The sequence below is a fragment of the Trematomus bernacchii genome, unplaced genomic scaffold (genome assembly GCF_902827165.1).
Source record: "Trematomus bernacchii unplaced genomic scaffold, fTreBer1.1, whole genome shotgun sequence".
In the NCBI taxonomy this organism is placed as follows: Eukaryota; Metazoa; Chordata; class Actinopteri; order Perciformes; family Nototheniidae; genus Trematomus; species Trematomus bernacchii.
In genome coordinates, this window is record NW_022988050.1 from 2,226,479 (window position 1) to 2,242,853 (window position 16,375).

Below are 16,375 nucleotides of genomic sequence, written 5' to 3' on the forward strand. Positions count from 1 at the left end.
AGGAAAGAAAGTATTTGTTTATTTGTGGAGAACTGTCTCTTTAATAACCCAAACTTAACTTTAAAAGTGGACTAGCAGAAAAACCTTTCCAAACACAATCAACAGAGCTCCAGTCCAAAAAGCAAAAATGAAATTGCTAAGTAAATTCATATTTCAGCCTGGAAAATAATGACGACAAAGATGTATTGCACCGAAAGGAGGCACTTAATGTAATACTGACAACTCAGAAATGTGTCTATGAAACTCATTCAAGAGATATTACAATTTTATAACATGTTATTTATTTCTGAAGATGCATGAACACTGCCTCGGAGCAGATATCCTCTTTAATGTATTTTCTCCGTTTGACATCCTGAGGTCCCACAGTGTTTTACAGCCTCCCTGATGTGCCGACGACAGGCCGGTTTATCCTTCATTAATCTCTCTCCTCTGCTTTTACCACCAACTTAATGCTGACGTTTATCCTATTAATGTGTTGTTTGCTGGAAAATCCCCCAATAACATTATCCAGAGTCAAGGTTACTAATGTATGTGAGTGTGCGTGTGACGTATGTGTGGGTGGAGTGTGTGTGTGTGTGTGTGTGTGTGTGTGTGTGTGTGTGTGGTGTGTGTGTGTGTGTGTGTGTGTGTGTGTGTGTGTGTGTGTGTGTGTGTGTGTGTGTGTAACATTTGGATACTATCATAACCTAGTTAGACAGTAAAACGCTGCTCTCTTGTGGTCACATGTGAAACTGCAGTGAATGATTTTGCAATACTGCATGTACAGTAAAGTAAGTCCTGCTTTTAAATATTGACCCCATGTTCAAATACCAACTTTAATTTATCCAACACATTTAGTATTTGTATGTACCCTTAGTATCACAGAAAGATGACTTAGTATCTCAAAATAATGACTTAGTTGGCAAAATAATGTAAACAAAAAAAATAGCTCTAAATATTTACTTAGTTTGCACAATAATGTCATGATATCGAAAAAACAACTTTTCGATCTACCTGAGTTGCCTTGTCACCTGGTGTGTTTCCTGTAGTCACCGGTAGATGGCAGTGTTTCTCCGGCCTGCTTTCACCGGATGTGACCGTGATCTCCGAGCTCCAGCTCTCATCTGTGGGCGTTTTTTTCTCCCTATCTTGCCTCCTGAGTTTTTTCTTTTCTGGGTGTTGCCTGTTCGGATTACAACTTTGGAGTTTCACCGGGTGTTGCTGAGAAAGACACACAATCTGGATAACTTTCTTAAACGACGACATTATATTAACTTTTGGAGCGCAGTCGAAGGCACTTTGGTTACGTTGCCAAGCGACACCGGCTGGTTTTATTTTAGCCGCCGTTAGCCTCTGATAAGCTAACTGAAACCACCTACCGTTGGCTGGGTTGCTAGCGAGAGAGGCGACCAATGCAGGCCATTAAGTGTGTGGTGGTGGGGGACGGGTAAGTCTAACTATATTTGTAACCTTAAACAGTTAAACTATCCTAATTAAACTCATATTAAAGCGGTTAAAAGCTAAAATAGTTAGTTTTTGCTGACCCGGTTACCAAAAGTTGTCTAACGGCTAACATGCTCCAGAAAACACGCAAAGATAGTGGAGTACGGTGACGTAAAAAACATATTTGTAACCTTATTTTAACCCAGAAAACGCCCAAAACTGGCTTATAAGAAAGCGGTTCAACAGCTAACATTGTTTGTTGTCGTTGACCCCCTTTTCATACACTTACTTGTCTAACTGCTATGAAGCTCCAGATAACATGCTAAGGCATAGGAAACGTGACGTAAAACCACCCTTTCAACCTTATTTTAACCCACAAAACGCCCAAAATGGACTCGTGTTTATAACATAGTTTGCTGTCTTTGACCCCCTTTTCATACAGTTGTCTACCCGCTATGAAGCTCCAGATAACATGCTAAGTTGAGCGACAGCTGTTGTTGTGCCTGCTCTGCAGCCCAGCTGGGTCAGACAGATTTATCTACATGCTCCGGTTAGGTGTGACTAGATGGGTCACAGCATGTCATTTATTAGACATGACGCAGGCCGCCATGTCGACAGCTAACTGAGCTGCTTTATAACCCGACCCATGAAGAAGCAGTGGTGGAAGAAGCACTCGGATCGTGTATATAAGTCAAAGTAGAAGTACCAGAGTGTAGGAATACTCTTTTACAAGTAAAAGTCCTGCAAAGTACAAAAGTATTGGCATCAAAATATACCTAAAGCACCAAAAGTTAAAGTACTCATCATGCAGATTGGCTGTAATTTAGATGAATATGTATTATGGGTTTTGATTAATAGATGTTAAAGGTACAGCTAACTTGAATTAAGTTGTATACTGCAGCTTGTGAATGTTAATCAAAGTGTAACTAAAGTCTGCAAAAGTAACTAAAGGTATTACTATTAAATAAATCTAGTGAAGTAAATTGTCAAGTAAAGTACTAGTCTCTCAAATGTACTGTTACAGTACTTGAGTAAATGCACTTTACTATCCCTATGCAGAATGGCCGCTTTCGCAATATTATATATGATATCACTGGATGGTAATCAGTAATCCATTACTTCATTTTTAATTAGCTGCTGGTAACAAAGGTGGAGCTACCTTTTAATGACTTGTTATACTTACAGGTATCTTAGTCCATAATAGTACATCATAAATCATTAGTTGTCACATTAATAAAATGAACCTGCCACTCTCAACTGAAGCTGTTTCAATCATAAATGCGGGGTAAAGTAAAATGTACAGTATTTGCTTCCAAATTAGAGTAGAATAATGAGGTAGCATGAAATAAAAATATCCAAGTACAAGAATCTCAAAATTGTTCTTAAGTATTGTACTAAGTTACTTTTCAACATTGTATACAAATAATTGCATTTTTCACTATTGAGACATTTCACACACTTTGTACGTTTGTCCTTAACCAAAGTCACTTAAGGCCTTGGAACAACTTGTTTTTCCAACTTATTATATTGTTTTGGTCAACACAACTACAATAAAGTCCACCACCAGCTTTAAAGCAGCCTTTGATGTATACACTGATGATGTAATCTGAAGTGTAGGCATAAAATAAGATTACCTTTTATGAGTCCCACAACCAGGAAATTACCAGGGTAATTTCTGCAGCGAATGGACAGTGCAACAACAGGAGGAAGTACTACAATTACAACAAATAATTGTTTCCACGTATGATGATAGTTTTGCACAAATATTGATATTGCACATGAATAAAAAAATGGGGAGAAACTGCACTCAAGTGGGGCAACACAGGTTAAACCTCCCTGACTTTTTAACCTGTCAGGCAAGACAGGTTAAACATACAATATGCATACACATACTAAGAAACTGACTTGCGTTTGCCTAAATTCCACTTAAGAATATACTGTAAAAATGCATGTTTTAGTTCTCATCTTTGTATTGTCTCTTTTGATCTTTTCTAATCTCAGGGCTGTGGGGAAAACATGCCTTCTCATCAGCTACACTACCAATGCCTTCCCTGGAGAGTACATCCCAACAGTGTAAGTAACACACACACGCACACGCACACGCACACACACCTCTCATGAACAGCTGTGATAAGATGGTCAGCAATCAGTTCTGTCTTTGAGCTTTATTTCTTCTTCACCATATTGTATATATTAGGTAATGTTAGAAGGGCTAGGCAACCCGAAATCTTCTATCCTATTATGTTATTTCACATCTTGATAGTGATCTATATCCTGATATATAGCAAGTTTTTGGGTGATTATATAAACATATAGTACAAAATAATTAATGGTAAAGCTTTTTTTCCATACTACTGTGCCAAATATTAACTTGAGGAAGCAAGATTTTGCAAGATGTTTCAAGTAAACATTTTGAGAAAGAAAGTATATATATGTCCAGCTATACACTGGACTATGATACCATGCAGCCACACAGATTAGGACTATAGTTTGACCATTGAACTGAATGGTAATATGAAGGCTGAAAAACACCCAGCAATCTTCAATTGATGTTCTCTCAAATTATTGAACAGCTTTGAGTTAGTATGTGCTCTGTGTTGTATATATTTTTATGAATTTAAACTTTACTTCACCACAATATGATTCCATTAAAAGACAAACAATTATCATATTGAATAATCGCCTAGCCCTATCCTTTAGGAAAAATTGTTGAAATGCATTAAACTACATTTTTCATAGCTTATCCTCTCCCCCCCCCTCCTACAGCTTTGACAACTACTCTGCCAATGTGATGGTGGATGGCAAACCGGTGAACCTGGGCTTGTGGGATACAGCGGGACAGGAGGACTACGACAGGCTGAGGCCTCTGTCCTACCCTCAGACAGTACGTACACACATCCATACACTTCACTAACAACAGCATCGTCTCAGACCGCTGCCGTGCACTGACCAGTATCAGCCAGACAATGTTAGCATGAACACTGTTCTCACTTTGCCACCATTGATTTAGAGTCATTCACTGGCTTTAAATGCTTCAGACACTCAGCAGAGTAGAGCCTCGTATCCATAGTACCTATACACTGTCTGCAGGAAGTGAAAGGCAGCTCTTGTTTGCGCTCTTTGTCACGACAACAAACTGGCCTCTATGCCAGAGACTTACAAGGAGCTGAGAGCGAGAGTCAGTGTGGATCTAACCAACAGTGTCTAGTTCTGTGAACCCTCATGTCTTAGCATTTGGGGTCTATTAAGTCAATGTTGTGTGCTATCTTTAGCATCATAGTGTCAAAGATGTAGGTATTCTTGTCCCAGTAGTAACTTAAACACTTACACAGTGGCTATAAAATGTGTTAATGGTGACTTGATGTTTGTCCTTTTCCTCCTCAGGATGTGTTCCTGATTTGCTTTTCACTAGTCAGTCCGGCCTCCTTTGAAAACGTCCGTGCCAAGGTGAGAAAAACCTGCTCTATATCCCTGTAGTTTATAAAATCGGCCAATAATGTTAATTTTAAGTTTTCATAACTTTTCATAATTACATTACATTTTGGTAGAGGAATAAGACAGCTGTATCTTGGATTCTAGCCATTAGACAATAACAGTTTTTGACACACCTATTAATGTAACAGTGACTGGGCTTGTTTTGATATCATAGGTATTTTTGAATCAAATCAACAATCTTAACTGAAACATTTACTTTTTTCTTATGTAAATACAAAATAACTCACAAAACCTTATTTTAAAATATATAAAATTACAGATTTAATGACAATATGCATACTTTTATGCAAAAGACATTCAACATGTTGCGATTAATGTAAATATTCAGCCATTAAGTACACATTTAAAGGCAGAAACAGACTGTCTGTGTCGGTCATAAATAAATAACCCATGACCCTTTTTGAATATATTCAATATTCCACACTGCATCCTGCGACCGCTGACTGTCCCCCCTCTCCCCCTCAGTGGTACCCTGAGGTGAGACACCACTGTCCCAACACGCCCATCATCCTGGTGGGCACCAAGCTGGATCTGAGAGACGACAAGGACACGATTGAGAAACTGAAGGAGAAGAAGCTCAGCCCCATCACCTACCCTCAGGGCCTGGCCATGGCTAAAGAAATAAGTGAGTTGAAACACCACAAATTAATCCTCAGATCCTTTGAGAAATGGTTGAATGCAAGGCAAGGCAAGTTTATTTATATAGCACCTTTCAACACAATGCAATTCAAAGTGCTTTACAAAAATGAAAGACATTAAGGTGCTGTTTACACGAGAACGCAAATGGTTGTATCTTTCGTATAGCCCGTTCGTTCACACGAGGCCGTAACGGAAACACGGAAACGGAGTCTGCAAACGATAACGGGTCCCAAGGTGGATAGATCTGCAAACGTAACGCTCTGGGGGCCAAAGGGCTCAGTGTGTACGTCCTATACGATCATTTCCTGATAACGATGAAGCCATAGCCCCGCCTCTCCCCACCTCTGCTGCTCACTGCTGTAGCATGGTCAGTAGCTACTGTCAGTAGCTACTGACCATGCTACTGACAGTAGCTACTGACCATGCTACAGATGTTAGTGCAAAATCTACAGCTCCTCTACCACAACCATCAGCAACAAGTAGACATGAAGAACTACATGAACAACAGAAGGGCAACCATGGCAACCATGCTCGGGGGTCTTCTTCGCTGCTTTTGGTGTATTTTGTGGCGGAAGTACAGCGCCACTTACAGGCCCGGCATATGTACTATAGCGTCTCCAGCGCTTTCGAGTGGTCTCGTGGGAATGGAAGACTTTTTTGATATCGTATTCGGTTCGTTTGCGTTTCGTATACGTTTGCGTGTAAATGGGGTCTAAGAGCATTAAGAAACATATTATAAAATGGCAAAATCATGCTGTTCTCTGAATATTTTGTTTACTCATTATGGTCATTTTAAATCCATTTCCTGATACCAATTATATGGAATTAGGGTTAGGCCAGACATTGTTCTAGAAAAAACTCATGCCCCCTCAGAAAAATAGGATTTACAGTGTACTAAGGTATACTTGTACAACATCATCAAATGTGATATAAGACATTTGCCACTTGCTCAATTGTTAAAATAAGCATATATGTAATAGGTTGTATCATGCCATGCAAACAAAAACAAACTGATTTGCTGACTTGTCCCTCTGCCTTTTTGCTTTCCTCCCCTCCGCCCTCCAGGTTCAGTGAAGTATCTGGAGTGCTCCGCTCTGACGCAGCGCGGCCTGAAGACGGTGTTTGACGAAGCCATCAGGGCGGTGCTGTGCCCCCCGCCCGTCAAGAAGAGGAGGAGGAAGTGCAGAATATTGTAAGGGAGAAACACAGGGAGTAGAATAACACAGTTGCAGTCAGAACCCGCCTACCTAGGAGAGGATGGCTGGGTTCCCCACATATCTATTCACCCCGTGTCCTTGCTTACATAGAAGCTCTGGTAGATCAGATCTCCATCTAAAAGGACTTCACAGATTTAAGCAGCGCTGAAGGTTTTTCTCTCAGATCTGGTTTCTGTTTGCTTTAATCTGTATCGTCCTTTCAGATCGACAGGAATGAAGTGACTTTGTTAGGCCTTGGGGAATGTGAGGGAGAGGGTGATTTAACATTTCACATCATCCGTCTCCTACGTTGTGAAGAAACACTACTTGAATGTGATTTTATCATGAATTAACTGAAGATGTAACTCTTAAGAGAAGGGGGTCCTGCATTGCACTCTTTCCCCTACACACTACAAGATTCCTGCTGCCTTGATGACATTTTACTTTTAGCAAGAAATGTGTTTCAGTAGCTCTAATTTCCATCGTCAGTTTCTTTTCAGCTGCGGTTGTTGGACAGTTTGTTTACATGTTTCATCTGACTAAACTGAGATGTTGCCAAAACTCAGCTGTCAACGGTCATCACTTTGTAGTCGCTCCTTGGACACTAAATATCTCTTCCTTATTAACTTAGTTTCTAACCTGTTCAAGGTACCATCATGCAGTCACGGTTAAATCCTTAAATGACATATAACCTTTGTTGTAGCAGGTGCTAAACTAAGTACTAATTTCTCTGTACAAGTAACAAGCATTTAAAACGCAGTCTCTGCTAGACGTCTAACAGGTGAATGTGAACACACGCAGTATTTTCTAACTGTCGGGCCTGTGAGGGTGCAGCGCTGCCAGTGTTGTTGTGCCGTTTCATCCTCAATCTATCTAATTATAAAACTCTCACTAAGTTCTTGTTGATTTTGACCACATCTACTACTGTGTTTCATGAAGTCTACGAGCCAGTGCACTCAAGGTTGTAACGGATGTCTCTTGTTGTACAATATGAGCAGTAGCTTCGAAGCAAATGCATTTTATTTTTAAACGAGCAATGATCAAATTGCATGGGTGCTCTGGGGAGCCGCTGGAAATCTCATTTTCAGTGCGCAGTGGACACGTGGATTTACTTTCTCACTTAATATGTTTTAATTTTCACATAGTAATATGCAGATTTTTTTTTTGTAAGCAAATAAATTCATTTAAAATTATCTGTTTGATTTGTTATTTCTGTTCAAACGCATCATGGTGCAGGGAAATAATATAAATAAGACTGCAAGAGATGAGCTTTTTTTCTTTATTTAGTCTAGTGCAGGGGTCGGCAACCTTTTTGATATGAAGTGCCATTCTAAGTGAAAAGTGATGTTTAAAACTCAGTTAATGGGGCTCATTCACTGGCGCTTCCACAAACAACAACCAACATAATTGTTACATTCAAATGAAGTACATTATTCAAGTTTACATTAACTTTGGATAATAACACGGGAGAAATGAGCGGAAGCGCTCTCTCTCCCCCTCTCTCTCGCTCTCTCTCTCTCCTGACAGCCTGTCAGTATCTCATGCAGCTCACTGATCCAGTAATGAGTGACAGTGAAGAATAAATATATGTATAACTAGTTCCAAAGGTAGATAAAATAGCTAAGTGTGTTAGGTCTAACTCTTGTGTGTTTTGCTCCGCTCACCGGTCCGTCACAGCGGGTGGAGCTGCAGGATTTCTGCTTCACACACGTTGCAAACCGCTATTTTATTGTCATTTTCGGACACCTTAAAATACTGCCAGACTGGTGAAGCGATTTTTTTGCGAGCTTGTTTTGCCGCGCACAGAGAAAAGTTTCATGTATGTTACGCCTCGCGATCGGCCTTTTTAGAGAGCACCGATCGATCGGCAGAGAGTGAGTATCGGCCGATATCGATCGCCACGCAAAAACTGGGGCATTTTTACAGCTCCTTATGGGTAATGCAATTTGTGAAGTGCTTTCCTCTGTGGTGAAACTATCAGCACTGCATTACGGAGGAAAGCGGCAGAAAGTCGCCTGGAGTTAAAGAGAGTGGGGCTGCGTTGCGTGCATGGCTTCCTTCTGCAGGTAACGGGGAGACGCGCTCTGGCGGCGGTCTCGTTCAGGATCCGAAAATAAAATAAATATTTTGTACACTTATTCCACTTATTCCTAGTGTGCCACTGGTTACGGTGCTGCGTGCCATTGGTGGCACGCGTGCCAGGGGTTGCCGACCCCTGGTCTAGTGGGTCGTGAATGTACTGCCAAATTTAGATTTAAATAAAAATGTTGTGTAATACACAGGCTAGTTATTTTTAAATATCTAAATATAATTCACTCTCATAAAAAATAAAATTCATATTTTTAGGTACAAATATTCCCATGTCAGGTAGAAACAAACATGTTACTGTTACTTCATGCATTGATACTAAATGCACTAGTTTTTGGGTAAACCAAATCATAATTTTAATGACTTGAATGAATGTTATAGACGAACATATATGGAAGAACCCGGTCCTATTTCAAGTTAAAAAGCATGTGGTGAGGAAATATGACCGTGAATACATTAAAGGGGACCTATCATGCAAAATGCACTTTTTGATGTCTTTTATATATAACTATGTGTCCCCGGTGTGTCGGGGAACTCACGCAGCGTCAGAAAATTAAACCCTCTCTTTTCCTCCGTACCCAAATCTCTAAAAACGCGGGTACAACGGAGCTGATCCAGATTTGCGTTCGATATGACGTAATATTGGAAATGTAGGCTGGCTTTACACCCACGGCCCTATCAGAAACGTTGCTATCAGAAACAATGCCCGACTGTTTTGGACGTAATATGGTCGACGCATGTTTACATTAGCATCGCTAACACTCAGAGCTAACCTGTACTGGAGAGCATGTGTGTGAAGAAGCAGGAAATAAAAAGGAACTCACCTTGTGGTATAACCGGCAAGAGAGAAAGCCTTTGAGCTCCATACTGTTTCAGAAAGAATCCTTGATATTTTAGTCTAGTTTAGACAGCTGCCGGGTCCCGCATGAGCTCAGCCCCCTCCTTTTTTATTAAAGCTTTATACCCCAAATCAGCACTTTTGAAACAGGAAGTGAAATAGAGGGATATGAGGCATGGCTAGAATGGGTGATCTGTTTGGTATTTTGAGCAAAACACGTCATAGACATGTTTTTTATATATTTTTATATATCTGAGACCTATGCTATTGCCTAAAAATAGCAGGATAGGTGCCCTTTAAATAAGGATCACAATGGCAGAGATGATGAGTGAGGGTAAACAGAATATTTATTTTAGTCATTACAGCTGACAGTGGAATCACATATTTACAGACATGTCTTAAGGGACAAAGGTTGAAAAACTGCTGATTTATTCTATAAAATGTCAGAAATGTCCCAGAGTTCAGAGAAGGTTAAAACAGGTCAGGATTGAAATAGATGGCCACTTCATGATTTGCAGGATTTGGCTTCCCATTGGTCGAACACCAGCTGAGCGGACACTGCATCTTCCACTCCCATTCCTGTTATTCCAAAAAGAAAGGTTTAATGTATTAAGTTGGGAAATGTAAGTACTTCACTCTCTAGGGACTAGCCATAACATGGAGTCATATAAAAGCCATTACAAAGAATAAATATGTAAAATATTACAAAAATACATGTTGTAAGTTTGAGAAACCGGTTCGAGATACACTTTTTGTTATATTCCATGGAATGCTCTTAACATCCCGATAGCAATGAATATCTTAAGTGCTTTGACAAAAAATCCATAAAAAAATATCATCTGTGGAAGCCGTAGCGCTGTAAAAAGCACGACCAATCATTTTAGCCGGCCCGGCTAAAATAACTGGATGGCCTACCTGCCTGTCAGCCTTCCATCTGTGCACAAACTTATCTCGTGCCCTCATTGGTCATGTGCGCGTTCGTGTGTGTTGGAGGAGGGGCTCTGTAAGGAAGTGGCAGATTTTTTCCGGCTGTGTATTTTCAAATTCTAGCGCACTCGAGCTGGTTTCTCCAAAATGACCTACCCCACCTTTAAGAGGAGTAAATTAAATAATAGATATGTCAGTAAATGCTGAAATATAGTATGAATAAATAAAATGTAAGTATAGTATATAGTTTAAAGTATATCAATATAGAGAACTATTACAAATTATTAAATAATTATTAAAAGCACATATTCCTGTGTATATGTATTTATATACAATTCATCAAAATGTATTTATTTCTTTTAAATTACTCTCTATATTCCCTATTTTCTTTCATCTATTTCTATGTAAAGTAATTTATTTATCTCTTTGCTTTTTCTGATGCTCTAATGTTTTTGTTACTCCTTAAGGACCAGGCTGTCAGTCAACTGCTATGGGAAGGACTTGCTTCCCAGGTCACGTAGGCAATTTCTGCAAACCTGAGCTTTTTCAAAATATATATACAATCAAGTAAGGCTTACCGAGGGATTTGAACACGGTTGTCTTCTCTCTGAGGGCTGGTTTGGTCCCATTGATAACATCTCCGAGCTCTGCAAACACCTCGGCCTAAAACAAATAATATTAAAACAAATTCTGCAAAAAGCCAGTTATGTGAGACAGTAAGAGCACAATGCAGACTGACCCCGGAGAGGATGACGTCCCCGGACTCAGTCAGCGCCCCCTCCCTGCTGTCAGCGTACACCACGGCCTCCTTCATCAACACGTCGTCCAGCTCCCTCCAGTTCGGCCTGCAGGCTCCGACCGCTAATCAGAAAGAAACCAGAACCGTTAGAGAAAAGTGTGAAATCTCACCTTGTCTTCCTTTTTTTTAGTGTGTGTGTTAAGTACGTTTTCTCACCTGCCACATGGGCTCCTGGTTTGACCCACTGCCCAAACAGCACCGGCTCTGTACACCTGGTTACCGTCACTATGACGTCTGCGCCCCTCACCGCCTCCTCAGCTGAGACACACACCGTCACCGGACCGCTGACTGAGCGGCAAAACCTCTCCGAGCCCTGACCTGTGCAGCTCCAAACACGCACCTGTGGGGAGGATGCAGGAAGTCAATGCAACAAATAGTCTGGCAAATAACTCCCCGAAACAATACAACCTGTTGTTTTACACTTATACAGATGAATTCAATGATATTACATTGTATTAGCCTTAGAGCTGCTAGATTTTGTTAACTGTTTTGTTTTGCTTAGTTTCCAGTCTTTATGCTATGCTAAGCTAAGCAGCTATTGACATTAGCTTTCTGTTTACCATAGATATATTATAAGAGTTTTATAAGTTATTATAAATGTCAATCTTCTCATCTAACTCTGAAAGAGAAATTTCCTCTAGTGGGAACTTTGGGAATGTAGTCTTTGCAGACCATTTACATGCACAAAAACCTATATAACACTCTAAAGGAAAGGGAAAACCCCCAAAAAGCATAATAGGGCCTCTTTAAATCACAGACATAATACCCCACTTCTTTTATCATGCATATATTAAATTGCCCTCAACTGATACTTGTGTTCAGGCTGACTTTTTAAATATATTGTTGTAACCGTACCTCTTTAAATGAGAACATTTCTGTGAAGACGTTGTAATGACTCAAGGCCTGAGCGCCAGTCCCCAAGATGGCCAACACCTCTGCCTCAGGACACATCAGCAGCTGCGTAACAAAAGCATGTCTAAGTTAAAACAAGAGTGTAAATTAGAGAACAAGTTTGAATCGATGCTCGTAAAAATTGGAGCTACCTTAGCAGAGATGGCTGACACTGCAGCTGTCCTCATCCTTGTGATCAGCTCTCCATCCATAACCTGCAGGGTGGAAACGTGACTGTGTTTGAGTGAAAAGCTTTGCCTTTTGCTGTCTCTTTAAAGGTCCCCTATTATACTGTTTTTCATCAATATATTATAGGTCTCAGATATATACAAACCGGTCTCTGAAGTGTTTGGCTCGAAATACCAAACAGTGCATTGTAGCATCCCAGAATCCCCTCTGTTTCAGCCCTGTTTCAAAAGTGCTGATTCTCTGTCTGTTACTTTAAGGCCCCTACACACCAAACTGACACCAAAGAACACGTCCCGATGGAACACGACTGTTGTGTCGCCTCACGTCTCCTGCGTCTGGGCCAAACAGTCGCACTGGCACACACCGCAAAGACTTCAGCCGACGGCCAAGTAGCACGTACGAACTGCGCATTCGTGAGTGGCAATAACTCTCCTTACCAGCAGGCAGCGGTACTGTGTATTCGTCATTCAAAAGAGGTAACCAGAAGACAGACTGCGTGATATATAGAGAGGCGAAGTCCCGCCGCTCTACTTCTGACCCATGGGACCTTATTTCGGAAAAATTATGTATTGAAGTCAATGGGGAGAGAAAGATTATCTTTCGATCCCGTTTGAATTGTGCCACGAATTACACATGATGTTTGTCAATCTTAAAAAATAATTTCCATGTCAAAAAAGTCACAGTTTGTCGTAAAACTGTTGAAATATAAGACTATGAAAAATACGCAACTAGAAAGACTACAAATCCCAGAATCCCGGTCCCGCATGCTGGCTCTTATGAACCGACTAACTCCCCTTGTGTGTATGTACAGCTCTCAACATGCCCAGACTTGTAGTGATTTTCACCTCTTTTAATACTTTTCGCCTCATTCTGAAAGAAAGAAGTGAAATGTGCCAACGTGACGGCCGTCTTGGTGTGTGGTGCGAGACGGGAGATGTAGGTCATTGAGCGGTTCACACAAAAAAAAGTGTTACTTCACAGTTTTACGACACATTTTTATTTTTTTTACTTGTAAAATTATCTTTTAAATTGACAAACATCATATGTGTAATTTGTGGCACAATTCAAACGGGATCGAAAGATCATCTTTCTCTCGCCATTGACTTCAATACATAATCTTTCCGAAATAAGGTCCCATGGAGGTCCACCGGAAAGGGAGGGACTTCGCCTCTCTATACAAACAACAAATAGCTACATGCTACAGCTCGAGCCAAGCAGCACAGGGATGAACTATGCCAATATTTTAACCGTATCGGTGCAGTGCCTTTTCAGTGGGGCAAGATATAGCAAATATGTGTGCCTATCCTGCTATTTGTATTTATTCTTTTAATCACACAACGTTAAGAAAAAATTAAAATGTGCCAACATAACTGTCAGTTGCAGCCGTAGCATTATTATTGGTTTAACTAGCCGACAGTATATTTTTTAAACATTTTAAAATGACCATCTTGAACAGCTACAACATTAAAACACTTCTAGCCAGATTGTGGACAGTAACAAAGTACATTTATTTAAGTACTGTACTGCTCCACTCCCATTCAGGAAAATAGTGTTTCGATAAGCTGAACAGCCAATCAGAGTGATTTATTTTGCCGACAGCCTCCGCAGGCTCCGCGGCCAATTCAACATGTCGAATCGGCGGCGTAAGGTGTCGGCACGGCCGAAAAGACGCGACGGTGCGGGACACACCAATCTGAGAAGGGGGCGAGAGGACGCTCATCGACGGCCAGACATCTATCGACGGCCGAAATCGGCTTGGTGTGTCCGGGCCTTTAGATGAAAATAAGGAGCCACTCCTCACACCCCTCTGAGAAATATTTGGTTAAAAAGAACACAATGGTGGTCTAGGAGGAGATTCAGGTGATAAGGTTGGGGGGGTTACCTTGGTTGCTGATTAGCTAATGGTTACACAAGCCAAAAAATCGTTATGACATCATAAAGTGGCCAAAATCTGATCAGCTCATTTTCAGACAGGTTTTTATATAAATGGATCAGGACAAAAAGAGAGAGAATCTTTTTTCCTGAAACTTTCAGAATCTCTTTACACAGAGGGGGGACACACATGTTGATGTATAAAAGACATGGAAGCATTTGCATTATGGGTGACCTTTAAGGGACCCCTGCCTGTGTTTAATAAGGTTTTACTCACAGCCTTTACGTTCCCGTACTCCGGGTCCAGCAGCACCACCGTGGCCTGTGTGGACGGCAAATTTGAACCGTCCTCCCTCTTGTAGAAACACACAAACTTTGTGCACAGGACTCCCTTATTCTCCATGTATGTAGGCATCAATCCCATAAAGCTGTGAAAGAAAAGGAGTTGTCAGAAATACAACTTGTTTTTAATGTTTCCCCTGTAGGACAACCAAACTACTGGAAGGAATTCGCTTGGAAGTGATAATTAAATATTATATAATGCCTTATAATCAAAGGAAATGTAAGCTATTTTCTAGAAAGTATGATTGAGAAGAGGATACATTGGGCTTTCTTTACATGTCAAATATTACTTTCCTTTTGGAAAGCGGTTAAGGAAAAACCGTTAGCTATTTACCAGGAAAGATCAATAATTAACATGGTTGGGTGTGAACGCCATAAAGGAGGTAACAAGGACAACTAAATGCAGTTTTGAAAGAAGGGCTCAGATTCTTTACTTGAGTAAAAGTTCAAATATTGTGGTCTGAAACTACTCACAAGTAAAAGTCCTGATTTCAAAAATATTACTTAAGTAAAAGAAGTAAAGTATAAGCATCAGAATATATTTAAAGTACAAAAAGTTAAAGTATTATACATTATATAACATCAGCATGGATGTGTTTGAATCATAGACTGTGGTTTGAATGTGCACAAAGTAACTATGAGGGTTAAAAGTAGTGGAGTTAAAAAAGTCCAACATTTTCCTCTGAACTAGTACAGAAATATTAAAGTAAAGTGCAAATATGTCCACTAAAATACTTAAATACAATACTAGAGTAAGTTAAAAATATACTTTCCACTACTGCATAAAGGGTTTACATTTCACATATCATTTTGGTGTTTTTAATAACCTCAAAGACAGAAGAAAATATTACTTTTGTCTAGCCGATTCAATGTGTATTAATTGAACCAGTTACACCAGGGCTTCTCAAACTCCGGACCAAGGTCCGGATCCGGACCGAACTGCAAATCAATCCGGACCGAACCCTGTGTCCCATTATAAAAAAAAAAAAAAAAAAAAAAAAAAAAAAAAAAAATGCTTTACTGGCATTGATCCGGACCAGTGACCTTGTATAAAGTTCACAACTGGACCTTTAATAAAAAAGTTTGAGTACCCCTGAGTTACACCGACCGTGCAATAGATTATATAGCAAACAAGTAAACAATGCAACTAAATATTCAAATCAAAGCTTCATCATAGAGACATACCCGTGGTGTTTCTGCAGCGGCACGGTGGTGCGCACAGGCTGGATCACCTCTGCGGGGTCCCGGCTGGAGAACTTCCCCAGAGCCTCCTCCAGCCGGGGCACCAGCTCTTGGTACCGCAGCAGACCCGCCACCTCGCGCTCCCAGATCACAGCAGGAGGTCCGGCCATGCTTCAGCTCCTCAGATCAGTTACTGCGGTGAGTTTGGTGCAAAGTTTAGAAGCTCAAATTACGTGTTGCATTCAAGAGCCGCAGTAAAGCTCTGATTTAGTAGGTTTTTAAAGTTCAGTGACTTCTGAATGTTGAATGCTGTTCAGCCATAAAACCAAGCCCTGTGTTGCAAGTAGCACAGCAGTGAAGTAGTTCAATTGAAAATTGGCAAGACAGCCGGTCCCTTCAGGACTCCTTTCAAAGCCACTCCCCCAAATATAAGATTAATAATTTAACTCTTTAACTTGGTTCAAGTATCTCTACTTGTATTCAAAGTGAAAGTAT

The 16,375-nt window shown here is 40.4% G+C and overlaps 2 protein-coding genes across 2 annotated transcripts; one reads left to right on the plus strand and one right to left on the minus strand.

The window, feature by feature from the left end:
- Positions 1–1,114: 1,114 nt before the first annotated feature.
- Positions 1,115–7,945, plus strand: LOC117473334 (ras-related C3 botulinum toxin substrate 1). Its single transcript, XM_034118881.1, has 6 exons — positions 1,115–1,426; positions 3,424–3,495; positions 4,189–4,306; positions 4,807–4,869; positions 5,383–5,542; positions 6,622–7,945. Exons 1-6 carry the CDS (start codon positions 1,392–1,394, stop codon positions 6,750–6,752), a joined length of 579 nt encoding a protein of 192 aa, XP_033974772.1. The 5' UTR covers positions 1,115–1,391; the 3' UTR covers positions 6,753–7,945.
- Positions 7,946–10,013: 2,068 nt separating this feature from the next.
- Positions 10,014–16,207, minus strand: crym (crystallin, mu). Its single transcript, XM_034118880.1, has 8 exons — positions 15,884–16,207; positions 14,634–14,784; positions 12,448–12,510; positions 12,260–12,361; positions 11,561–11,744; positions 11,345–11,466; positions 11,184–11,268; positions 10,014–10,257 (listed from the first exon to the last, which is right to left on the minus strand). The coding sequence occupies exons 1-8, from the start codon at positions 16,048–16,050 to the stop codon at positions 10,184–10,186; spliced, it is 948 nt and encodes a 315-aa protein (XP_033974771.1). The 5' UTR covers positions 16,051–16,207; the 3' UTR covers positions 10,014–10,183.
- Positions 16,208–16,375: the final 168 nt, after the last annotated feature.

What these genes read in the sequence shown, in the direction of transcription:
- crym (XM_034118880.1), bottom strand. Translation starts at nt 16,050, where the DNA reads ATGGCCGGACCTCCTGCTGTGATCTGGGAGCGCGAGGTGGCGGGTCTG. An exon ending in TGTCAGCCATCTCTGCTAAG is followed by an intron (nt 12,362 to 12,447) that starts GTAGCTCCAATT and finishes TTTGTTACGCAG; the next exon opens with CTGCTGATGTGTCCTGAGGC. An exon ending in GGGACGTCATCCTCTCCGGG is followed by an intron (nt 11,269 to 11,344) that starts GTCAGTCTGCAT and finishes TATTTGTTTTAG; the next exon opens with GCCGAGGTGTTTGCAGAGCT.
- LOC117473334 (XM_034118881.1), top strand. Translation starts at nt 1,392, where the DNA reads ATGCAGGCCATTAAGTGTGTGGTGGTGGGGGACGG. An exon ending in CTCTGTCCTACCCTCAGACA is followed by an intron (nt 4,307 to 4,806) that starts GTACGTACACAC and finishes TTTCCTCCTCAG; the next exon opens with GATGTGTTCCTGATTTGCTT. An exon ending in TTGAAAACGTCCGTGCCAAG is followed by an intron (nt 4,870 to 5,382) that starts GTGAGAAAAACC and finishes TCTCCCCCTCAG; the next exon opens with TGGTACCCTGAGGTGAGACA.